Source organism: Lissotriton helveticus, chromosome 5_1 (genome assembly GCF_964261635.1).
Source record: "Lissotriton helveticus chromosome 5_1, aLisHel1.1, whole genome shotgun sequence".
Classification (NCBI taxonomy): Eukaryota; Metazoa; Chordata; class Amphibia; order Caudata; family Salamandridae; genus Lissotriton; species Lissotriton helveticus.
In genome coordinates this window covers 380,149,887-380,162,887 of record NC_136065.1, presented here as the reverse complement: position 1 = coordinate 380,162,887, position 13,001 = coordinate 380,149,887, and the positions used below count along the sequence as shown (strand labels likewise).

The 13,001-nt window shown below is 41.8% G+C and overlaps 1 protein-coding gene across 1 annotated transcript in view; it reads right to left on the bottom strand.

Moving 5' to 3' along the window:
• The window catches only part of LOC144752476 (uncharacterized), a 79,810-nt gene that overhangs the window by 21,484 nt on the left and 45,325 nt on the right, over window positions 1–13,001 (bottom strand). The window contains exons 5-6 of the mRNA XM_078640398.1: window positions 8,665–8,787; window positions 3,388–3,574 (exon numbers count right to left, since the gene is read on the bottom strand). Of these exons, the coding sequence (XP_078496524.1) occupies window positions 3,388–3,574; window positions 8,665–8,787 (310 nt within the window). The remainder of the gene's footprint in view (window positions 1–3,387; window positions 3,575–8,664; window positions 8,788–13,001) is intronic.

Here is a 13,001-nt window from a genome sequence, read left to right as displayed (position 1 = left end):
ACCCTAAAGAATCGGGTACGGGGGCAGGTTCACTCCATGCCGTCAACTGGAGCAGGGATGTGAAACTGTTGTATCACCAGTGCACACCTGGCATTGCACTGCAAGCACAGCTGGGAGCTGGCTCACTGTGAGGAATAATGTAAGAGTGTATGAGCTGGAGTTTTGAGGCACAACAGAATCCAATAAAATCGGCCAGAGAATAGTGCATGGGGTCTAGGAAAGGGTTCCTGATCTATGGCTTATGCACAGACTCACAGGAGTCCATAGAGGTTGCGATGCAGAGAACAAGAGTGTGATCATACAAGGATGGGGTGCTGAAAGGCACAAGTACATCCATTTTGGGGATGTTCCACTTTGTAATCATGGCAACACTGCTCTCTAGAATGGGATAAGGGGAGAGCTGCATTCTGGAACTTTCATAGAAAAAAAGGTTAATGCCTCCTAATTGATTGTTACATTTACCCGCTTGGAAGATGCGTAGAGTGTCTCATTCCAAGACATAGAAATATCCAAAGAATGAGCTAGACCTACAACTATGGGAGACTCTCACAGGTAAAGCAGCCCAGAAATGACATTGTGAAACATCATCATAACACTGACCTGGGAGATGCCCCAGCATGCAGTCCCCTGAGCAGGGAGCATCACACAGGCATGAGCAAGGTAGATCCTGGCAATAAGATGCTGGGGGAAGCTTGCAGAGCCCCAGTTCATTGAGTCATACTATTCAAGGGGAAGATAGCCAAAAGATGTGGATTCAGTATCTTAGGCCGAAGCTCATAGATTGAATAACCACCTGATATGGCCCATGGGATGATGAGGTCGGTATTTGAGGATTCTGGCAATGGATCCCTCCCAAGTCCTAACCCTCCACAACATACTTTTCCCCTCCTTTTACCCCATAATACTTTTTTACCTAATTCACCTCCTTTATTCTTCGCTATCCCCATCCTGCTATCACACCTCCGGTTCCTTTGGCATTCCCCCGAATCACCCTGTCTTGGCCGGTAAATACGAGTCTACACATTTCTTGACACGGGACCCCCCCACCTCAGGGTCTTCTCCTACTCTCTTTTCCCCAAGCAATCTTCCTTCCCTACATAGCTAAGCATCAACACCTACCATTTTACTCATCCTGTCCTATTTTAATGTGTACAAAAGGGGGTGGTGATAGACGGAGCATCTGAACCAATCAAACACTCACACTTAGTCAACAGATCTGGGTTGAATCCATCACCGTTCTTTAGCCCACTCTGCCACCCCAGTTCAGACATGGCCATATGCAAATCAGTCTGACCCTCTGCCTCATGGGAACAGTCCAGCCCGAACTGCCAAGCCATGCCTTCCCAGGACCGGAAACAAGCTTCCGAGGACCGGTTTCTGGCATTTCAGCCGTCTTAAGCCCAGCTTGCTTGAATCCAGTGGCAAAGTGAGCAAGGGACTCACGTCTGAGCATACCCTGCCAACTTATGGCGAACAAAGCTGTACAAATGTGACACTGTGACTACTAAATTCACTGTATTTGTTTCCACCATCACTTTATTGATTGCATTTTATGTTAAGATTTTCCTTATTCTTTTTGACCTAATTTTAGAATTGGTTACCACACAGAATACGTGGTTGTTACCTTTGGTAGTATCAATTATGTTACATTTAAACCTGTTTTATGTTGGTTGCTAGCATTGTTTAATGAATTATCGACTTTCTATTGACTGCACCAACATGGCCGCGAGCGTAACTGCACACCGAGTATTCCCATACCATTAAGACATGCATTGTTTTTTGTTCGGACTGTACCCTTTTGATGAAGCCGTTTATATTAATCTTAACACGCTGTTTAACATCCTCTAGACGTGTTTAGATTAGGTAAAATCCACGATTGAAGTTACCCGGGTCACGTAGGTAATTTCATATTACGCGCGGCATGCGCATGCGCGAACACACACTAACCCGACTGAGGTCGAGAGTGGCGTTTACTAACTACATGTCCCCACCATCCGGTGACCGGTGAGTGCCACATGGCGTCTTATCACTTAAGCAGTAAGCATATTGTACGCTGATGTTCACACTAAGTATTCACACGATGTAGTTCACGGTCTTACGGATAATGCACACGGCACCCGGATTAAACGTACGATACCAGTTAATATCTGCATGTTATTTTGCTTCATGAAATCAACGCTCGGGGCATCAGCCCTTTATTCACACGATAATTTTTACTTAGACCACATTTTTTGACTTGTTTGGCTTCTGCTTGCACTTTCATTTTACCTATCCTTTTCACTTCTTTCGTCCTTTTTTCCTTATCCACGTTTAAACTCACCCCTTGACGTTTTATAGTCACTCCCTGAGAATAACACTTTACGCTTGACACAGACTGTGACCTGCTTCCGTATCATTAATTACCCCTCGTTCTAATTTTACCCTACAGAAATGTATTTCCCCTGATGAAGTGCGTTCAGCACGAAATGCATTGGGCATTTGGATGAACTTGTAGTTATTTGCACTATCAAATGGAAAATTGATGATTTCCCATAAGGCTGTGATGTAACAGCTTCACTTTGAAAAGAAATTGAATAAACAGACGAATTAAACAAGTGCAATAAATGGATCACTTTGGTATACTTTGTGAATATCTTTTGATAAAATTGAACTGAAATTAAAGGAAGTGATTCCCCCAGAAGAGTGCGATTGGGCAACCTGTCAAACCAGGCAGCATCTATTTTGTACATTTAGAACTCCCCAAAGGGCAGAGGGAGCAGACCGGTCAGCACCTAAGAGTTGAACACATTATACTTTAGACCACCATACAGAGTGCCACGCCACCCTCCACAGATCATATACATCCATTCAACCCAGATCTGTGTCTGGGGGTGAGTGTCTGAAAGGTTTCAGCGCTTCGCACATCATCTCCATGTGTTTGCTTCACACTATAATTTTGCCATGAAAGGCAGCGAAATTACGTGGCATGGCGTGATAGTATAATTTCAGGAATTTTACGTGGCTAGTGCAACTCAAGATTTCAGAAATTACCTGAATTTTGGTGGCGTAATTTAAACTTCGCCCAGACTTTCGTGCACTATCTATCTAATGATCCAATCATGCTAAGTTGAATATGTTTATACCATTTTGTTTTAAAAGGTGCATATGCATTTTGCGTTAACAGGATACAATAATTATGAGAGAAAACATGAAAAGACGGATTTAGTTAGAACCTGAAGAACTATAGCACAGAGTAAAGCAAAACAGTTTCTCACTATTCAGGCACCCAGCTTTAAAAATATGTCAGATGTATAGACTCTGTTTTAATATCTGATTATATGGAACTTTTTCAAAACGTTCACCTTTATGGGTCCTGAACACTCTTGTTTCGTTTTGAAGTATGCTCACCTCGTTCACCCTTGGCACCTTTCAGTCCATCGCGGCCATCTTTGCCTGGGATGCCTGGAATTCCTGGTAAACCGGAAGTACCGTAGCTGCATGGGCATACATCTGTTTCCATCAAGGCCACTGGAAGTAAGCTGAGCAGTGCCAGGCTTAAGACCAAGAGCTTCGGAAAATGTGTTACCATCTTTCTCTAGGTAGACGAACACAACAAAAATAAGGGTGAGACTAGCACAGGAATGTGTTTTGGTAAGAGGGCTGTAAAGGTATAAGATTTGTCGTGAGGAGGAATAGAGACAAAATAAAGAGTGCTAGATACCAATAGCAAAGAAAGACTAATGTGAACATTCAACAAAGCACCAAGAATAGAGCCGCTGTGTTTGTGCTATGACAATTGCTCTGTGCACCCCACAGCAAGTAAAATAACTTTGCAATGGAGAAAGGAGGCATCATTGAATTTAACACATCCCTATCACTACTTCTTTATATGGGAGATCAAAGTTAAATCTACAAAGTAAAGGACATTTTATCTAATAGCTAAATGAAATCCATTTGATTGTAATATTTTGTAGGTGCGCATGGTGGTATTTTGCGCCCCGTGCATGTGAACCTCTATTTTTTAATATTTGTGTAGAAAAGTAATATATTGTCATTATTTTACTGCATGTAAAGCAATGTATGTTATATTTCTATAACACCAACCAAGCCATAAGGCAGGGAAGTGCTACACAGGCTCAAATACAAGCACAAAGTCAACAAGTGATAGGAAAGGTGCCTGATCGGTGGATGGTTTAGCAAGTGTGATGCATTGTACTTTAAAGTGGTGTGTTTTCGACTTTTCCCTAAATCGGAGCAGGGTTTCAGAATGGCTGACGGATATGGGAATAGTGTTCCAGATCCAGTGTGCATGGATGGAAAAGGCATGTGGCTGTTTATCTCTATTCTTTCTCTGGGCAAGTCTTTGCCTTTCTTTTTCTGTGAGTTTTTTTAACCTTTTTTTGTCACTTCCCTTTGCGTCCCTCTCTGTTATCTGTCTCTGTCAATCTCTTTTGCCATTTCTCACCTTATGGATGCATTTTCACTCATTTGTCTTTCTACACAGCACCCTCTCACTTTCTGTACATTTTTCACCCTTTCTCTTTCTGTTGCACTCTTTTACCCTTTACATTTTGGAGATTATTTGTTTTCTCCGCATCTCTTTCCTCAACTTTCTTGTTGTGGAACTTTATTACTCCCGTTCCCTTTTTGCCACAGTTTTGTACCTTTTCTCTTCAAACTCGTTTCTTTTCTATTTTCTATTTTTGTGGCAGTTTCTTTTTATTCTTTCATGTTCTGTCGGTCTCATATCCTTTCTTTTCCAGATGCTCTCCATACCCTTTCACGTTCCCTGCATTCCTCCTTAAGTATTTCCCTTTCTGCAGGCACCTTTCAGTATTTGTCTTTTGGGATTTCTCTTTTCTCTTAATTAGGGCATCTCATCCCACCCCACCTCCCTTTATCGACCCATCTAATCCAGCAAAACACACCAATATCAAAGGCATGTTCCATGTTTAAGCTGTTGTTATCCAACGTTCTAATTTCATGGAGGAAAATAACTTGATGTCAGACCAACAATTTGGTTTCAGACCCAACAGAAGCCATTATATGCATTTGGGATGACCTAAAACACACACGGATGAGAAAAAGAGTGGCTGCCATTTTGCTTCTGAACATTTGACACTGTCCACCACCACATGCTGCTACAAAGACTAAAACCTCAAAGTATGTAAAAGTGCTCAAAAAGGGCTGATTCTTACCTCAGAAGCAGCCATTGCCTTCCACACCTATTACCTTTCATATCAGCTCCTCACACTCCGCACTGTGGCATCCCTCATCCTTTATTACTCAATAACTACTTAACTTCCTTACATACCTGTTTAGATCATTCACCCTCCCCAATTACAACTATGCAGATGATATTCCGATCACACTAATTTAGGATGGGCCAGGAAGACCTCTACAATTTAAAACTTGACAACAGCCATTGTTCCATTAAATGTACGGAAGCTGAGTAACCACCTAAAGTTCAACACTGCAAAGGCAGAGATCATGACCTATGGACATTGGCAAAAATACACACCTACCGCCATATGGCTCAAGGAACTATAGGCCCCTCCAACAACACCCAGAGAAGTAATAAGCCGAGAGGGACCCCGGATCCAGACCTAGCTTTGAGACCACATATTAATAATGTCACAATGAGCACCTTCTGCACAATAAAAACACGGAATTACAAATTCCCATCCACAGAAAAGCTGCAATCTATCTTCACATGTGTAATCTCCAAGCTTGACCATGCCAACAGCCTATTCTTTGGTGCCCCCAGTTTTATCATACACAAAATGTAATCAATCCAAAGTGCTTTCGCAAGACACATTTTGCACCTACACCAAGAGAACACATGACTTCAGTCTTGCAATCACTCCACCAGCAACCTATCGTTAAAAGAACAATGTTTTAAGGCAGTCTGCATTGTCCACGAAGACTCTCAATGAAGAGTACCAGAATACCTCCAAATTAACTTCAAGTTATGCAAACAAAATTGGACTCCAGGCTTGCACCACGGATCATAATACCACCTTTCTATCACAAATCCATTCGAGGCACCACCTCCTCAGGACAAGCAGTCAAACTCTGAAACACACTACCAACAATATTAGAAGCCATCAAGAGGCTATGTACTTCAGAAGATAAATGAAATCATGGCTAATACCAAGACAATGAAATCATCGCACGACCCTGTGATAGAACCAGAAATAATAATTGCAGCGCAGTGATCGCATATTCAAGTGCATTCTACACTCTACTGATATGGAACAGCGCAACCAGAGCACAGCTTTCTATGTCCAGGTAAGGTATGAGGGACTGACTTATGTCTAGCCTGGGTGTTCCATAGTACTGTCAATTCATATATAACCCTCCTGACCTGCACCTATACTAACACCATAACACTCAGTGGTCGGGCATACGACTGTAGTTCAGACCGGCTGTATAATAATCCTGGTATTCTGCTTGAACCTCTTACACTCACACAAAAAGGTATGACATTATTCATGTCCATCACCCAGCACTGTAGCAGTTCACAACAACAAATCACTCATCAGGTACCGAATAGCCATGGAATAACTGAAGACATATGCCACATACTGCAGGCTAATGGAGAGCTCTCATGTAGTTCACACTGAATCCAGGTACATATCATGTGCACTTCTTGAAATGTCACAATGACAATCAATTATGGGGTGATAGTAGCAACGTCCATCCCTGCATACACACATGCACAAATATCTGGGCACATTTACACGCAAATTGTCTTTCTGTCTCTCTCACACTCACACTTTCCCTACCTCACTCTTAGGGGTGGGTCCTGCTGCTTTAGGGCCTACAGGTGCAAGACTAAAGAAGGTGCTCCCACAGTAGTGCTTAATTTGAGCCAGTGGTTTCTGGTCTTTGGCACTAGCACTTAATTGTCAACACCAGCCCTTATGACATTCTGCCACATTCTGATGCTATTGAGGTTAGCACAACCACAATTGTTTATCAATTGAATATACCTTAAAATAACTAATACCTCATAGCCAAACCATTCTTATAGTTTCGGGGGCCTGCAATAGTCTCATTTGCCACACTGGTAGGTGTGTGCTGGCAGTAGTTATGTGTGTGGTGTCATTGGCATTGCTGGCAGGGGCAATGGGTGGTGCAAGCTGCAGAGACCTGTTGACGAGGACTACAGATCATATTTTTTGTACAAATTAAGTACTGTCCCACAGGTAGTGTAGAGGTACTTGTCAAGGGTCTACCCGATGTTTTTAAAAACGTGCAGGTGTAACCGGTAGGCAGTGGTGCCTACAGCATACACACATGGGTATCCATGCAAACATAAGCAAACACAACTGCAAAGTGGGTAAAAACGTAAAAAAAATCGACACGTTAAAAATATTAACAAAGGACGAATGAGATGTTTCAGTAGTCCCAATCAAACATTAGCTTTTAGACTGATTGATTTCTGATCAATTTAACAAAGCTTACACACTTCGATAAAATCGGATTTTCTGAAAATATCTTCGACTGATTTAGCGCATCTAGAGATGCAGTTTTGTCAACACCCCCATCATCTTCTTGATCACTCACGAAAAATTCAACGGTGACATTTTTTTAATGTTCACTCATCTCCTTTCATTTCTTTCCCGCAAAATCATACCCTCGCTGTGCAGCCTGTTGTCCAAAAGAGGATTTTTGAATTATCCTACGCCTTCCAAGATATAAACCCAGCATACGTGTGCAAAGCAAATCCTCCCAAGGTGAGATTTTGAACATAAATTCTGCAGCATGGACATAAAGTGTTGCACATGGATTTGGAACCGGGGGCGTCGTGGAAGCAAAGGCAATTTTGTTAATAACACCACCCAACCGAGCGAGTGAAAGGTGCATGGAAACAACAACGAGAACACATGTGGGAGCCAGAGGGGGCTTTCACGTTTCCATGCACAGTCGGCCTTTTATATAAACATTTGAAAGAACAAGTATACTCTGCTGCCACTCCTAATTTTCCTCCTTAATGTCACACTAAAAACTATGTATAAAACTGCAATAACTTATTCCTTACCAAAAACACCAATGCTCATACTACAAGTACAATGAATCTCTGTGACTAAAGTATGCACGGCCATATCTCCTATGCATGCAGGTGACAGGAAAACTACTTCTGGAGATTAACTCTCACCATGATGCTTCTGGGGTGCACTCTCAGAGCTCACTATTTCACAAGTAGGATATTGGGGCAGAGATTAGTAGGGTTCCCTGCCCAAATTGTTCAAGCAGGATTGGAGCGAAACAGAAGATGCCCTTTGAGAACTGCACATCTGTGCATTGCTACTTGGGTGGTTCGTAAATATTGAGAAAGGATTATGGTTATGCCTTAATATTGTAGCTAAAATATTAAGGGAAGAAATAGCAACAATTAAGTAGATACAGAGTACAAATATATACCATGTCGATATGTTCAAGGTACTTAGATGTGGAGTTAAGAAAAGAAAATCTTTGCTTTCCTATATGCACTTACCTTTCAATATTTTGATTCTCGAGACTTTGCCTATGATATTAAGGTATTATGATATTGCCACAGTGGATATTCCAGACAACAACCATTGCTACCAGGGAGTGCTATTTCCAAACCCAATACCGTGTCCACACACAAGATTCTGTTCCCTGTGGTGATCCAGAAAAAAGGAGTCTTCTACTCACCTCTAGTCTTGTGGTGCTCATGTCTCCGTTTCTGTCTTCAACACTCTGTACCGCCAACGCCTGTTTGGGGACACAGAATATTTTAAACTGGACAATCAACCAGTATATGAGGTCTTGATCAGTTCAGATTTGCAACTTACGGTTACGGTTGCACCTCAGCTGATGCTGTTTGGGGATGTAGGAAAAGAGAACTGGCTTACTCTTATTTGCTTCAGCCTGAAGTTGGGGGTATTCATGAGTAGCTGAAAGGCGCTGTGAACCTCCAGCAGATGAGGAAATGCAGGACCATCACCCGCCCTGCAGTCTCCCTGCCATCAGCGATTCTGTCTTCCTGGGACTCCAGCCAAGTTTCAGATCCTTCTTCATAGTGATTTCCCCAGATCATGTCCTTCTGGGCTGCTGAGTAAGACATAACAAAGCCCAGCACAAAGACTTCACTTCTCCTCCCCTGGCCTTTCTTGCTTCTTCATTTACACAGTAAACAGCAACACTTATTTTTTAGACAATGTTAAAACAGACACGAAGGGGTTGCTTACTTCATGGTTAGGTTAACCTCACAAAGCGATCAAGGTGTGTTGTAAAGCCAGTAGTGGAGAAGAAAGAGAGAAAGATGTCTGCCCTTAGTACTGAGGCAGCCAGTGCTGTGTTCGGATAGAATGGAGGGTGATATCTGGAGAAGAATTTGGTCATACAGAATAATATACTGAATTCTAGGTGTTTGGCAGCAATAATAAAATTCCAAAAACTCCTAACCTATGAAAACCAGGTGCTGGTTCTGTAACAAATGTGCTCTGGAGGAAAGAGACATTTGCCATCTGTTCAATGATCCCTTGCCAATGATTGTATTGCTAAGAGAGCTTCAATGAAACTGAACATTTCAACCATAAGAGATCTTAAGGCAGATTTAGAAGGATGTATGTCATCACAACGCATGCTTTTACTACGCATGCCTTTACAACGCAGGTTTTACAACGCAAGTCGTTACAACGACTTGCGTTGGGGGGTGCTGGATAGTGGAATAGTTTAATTTACTATTCCAACTCCAGTCCCCGTGGATAGTAGGGAAGGTTTTGGATAGTAAATTAAACTATTTCCTATCCTACAGCGCTCTCCAGCGCAAGTTGTTGTAATGACTTGCGTTGTAAATCCTGCGTTGTAATGGTAGTGCGTCGTAAAAGTTGCGTTGTGATGGATGTTTCCTGATTTAGAAAGTAGTCACGCAACTCAGTGCAGCAACCAAAGTTGCAGCTTTGCATTGCATGACAGGGTGACTACAGGACAGCACCGTATCTTCAAAGATATTGCAATCTTGCTGTCTTCCCTAGTGCTGATGCACAATCAGGCTGCCAACACTAGGCATACGGCTGTGCTCCATAGTGCAAGGATATGTTTGTGATGTCCAGCATAGGCTTTCTATTGGAAGGATCTACTTTCAGTACAAAATACTATTTTCATACAAACTTTAAAACTTTTCTCAATTTATGTGTGTACTGTACAGAGCAGGGCATATTATTATTATTATTATTATAATTAAGTTTCTAAAGCGCTCCGCTACCCGTAGGTTTCCCGGCGCTAACATATACAAATTCATTGACGTTTGCAGAAATAAGAACAAAGGCCCTCATGTACAAATTGTTTTAACGGTCAGAGACCCTCAGATTAGGTAAATCAGAGGGGTTGTGGCCGCAAAAGCACTTTTTAAAATGGACTAAACCCATTTAATAAATCTGAAAAGGTTTTCCAAAATGTTAAATGAGTTTAGGAAACATTAAGAAAACCTTACTTGGAAGTGGTGCGTTCCTTCCAAATACTGAATCCTTAACGTATGTATTAATGTTTTATGACTGAAATCCGGTTGCAAAACATTAATGTATTACCAGCTCAATGGAGAAGGCATGGACATTGATTCATCAAAATGCCTGGGGTACCGTAAAGATACATCACAGAAAGTGATGCCATATGACCTTTGACCTACTGTCGCACTCCCCTCAGCTGTCTGTTTCTCAACTGTCTTTTTTGGTACCTCTCTCAAACCTGCATTTTCACGTGTTGGTGTTTCGTTCTCAATCCTTCTGACTATTCTATCCCAATTGTGTCGTTCTCCCTGATGTCCTTATAATGTCACATCTTCCCTACTCCCACCTGACTTCCTCTCTGATTCTGTCTTTTTTCACCTTTCAACGGTCACCTTCCCCCAACCTTTCTTACTTGTCTGTCCTTTCTCACCTGTTTCTGACTCAATATCACCTCTAAATCTCTCACCTTTTCTCCTCCACACCTCACCCTCAGCATTTATTAATACCCTGTTTCTGTATGTTTCTCTACACTTTAGAATCACTCTGTCCCCATTCAGCTTTGTCACCAGTTTCTCAATAGACTTCCTTTATTCAGCTGTCACTTTCACACATATCCACTCCCCAAATTTCTCAGCTGCCTCTTTAACCTGTCTTTTTATCACACCTTTCGCTCTCATACCTGTCTCCCCTTCTATCCGAGCTGTCTCTCTCATCATTGTCTTCTAACCTTTCTTAACTATCCCATCCTCTTTGAATAGACTTTCTCGGTAGTCCTTCACATGTTCACCTGTCTCTCTGCTCTGAGATGTATCTTTCTCACAAGTCTAAAGTACATCCCTTTGCCTCTCAGTTGTCTGTCACCAGTTGTCTCTTTGTCACTTTTCTCACACCTGTCTCTTCCTGTCTCTCTTAGCTATCTCTATCTCATCTGTCTCTATATCACATCTCTCATATGGTCATCTCTTCTTGCCAGTCTTCCCAGCTCCCTGACTCTAAGCTGTCTCTTTGTCACTTGTCTATGTGGCTATTACCTATCACTCTCGCCTATCTCACTCTCTTTTACAGCTGTCTGTATCTTTCTCACACCTATCACCTGTATCTGATTCTCTTTAAGTCCTCTGTCTCTATCACATACAAACACACACGCACACACACAGAGACCTGTCTTTATCTCTCACCCTTCTCTCTGTTGTGTCCTCTTGCTAGTCATTATTTGTCATTTTCCTCTCATAACCCCTTATTTTCTTCCCCCTCTACCACCTCTCCCTCCCCCTTCTCTCTACATTATTTCTTTCTTTCCTTCCATGCTCAGGGAATATGGACATCTTTTTAGCTCCACTTGCAACAATAAATGTTTTGCAAACGCTCTATTTCCCTCTAAGGCCCGGGGTTGCAAGCACAATGCTAGGGGTCACATGAGGCAAGCCAGGGATCGCAGTTGTGACCCTTAGCAACACCTAAATGACATCCATGGGAGAAGATAACCCAATCGCAAACTGGAAGGAGTTTTGTGAATAGCTGATTTTTTTTTAAGAGTAGGTATGGATCCCAGGGACCACTGGCTCACTGCCTTAATAAAAGTTTGTTCTGGTTTTTAAACACAACACAGTTCCCTACTGGTTGGGGGCCAGTGTAGGCCATTTTCCCCCAACTACCTTAGCCCGTAACATAGGTGTTAAGATGGATTTCCACCTATCCATCCATCCTCTGTAGTCGGCTCACACTTTGTTTTACTAAGATCAGTAGGAATATTTTTAGGCTTGCTCCTTTTCCAGGTGCATAAAACAGTTATCCATGCTCTGATCACCTCTCGCATTTATTAAGCTAGTACTCTGTACTGTATACTGTATTATATATATATATATATATATATATATATATATATATATATATATATATATATATATATATATATATATATATATATATATATATATATATAATACTGTACTGGTCTGCCCTCTAACCTGCTCAAGAGACTGCAGGTTGTACAAAATGCAGCAGCTAGGCTACTCATACAGATCCCCAGTTATCAATTTCTCCTCATTTGAAGGAGCTCTTTTGACTAGTGGTCAAGGGGAGGATTCTATTTAATACCCTAGTCATCACTCACAGACCTTTTTATGGTACAGGTTCACATTATCTTTCTGATAGACTAAGGCACTACCAGTTGAATAGAACCCTTCATTCGTCTGATGCTAGTCTATAACATCTTCCGAGGATCAGACATAAGAAGTGAGTAGGTGGGTCATTCTCCAAATCTTGTAGCCCAAGCTTGGAATTACCTTCCGTCACATTGTAGCAAGATTAGGTCTGAAAGTCTATTCAGGGAATCTTTGAAGACCTGGCTACATGACCTGGCTTTTTGAACATGGCATTTCTTTTCAGTTGCAGTGATGTGTTTTCAGTCTTCCTTAGGGCTTGGACACTCTTCAGAGTAGCTGTTGCGCTACATAAATGGTCTGATCGATTGATTCATTTATTGATTGCATTTATTTAAAAAAAATGCTTTATTTAAACATAATCACAACCATGGTGGTC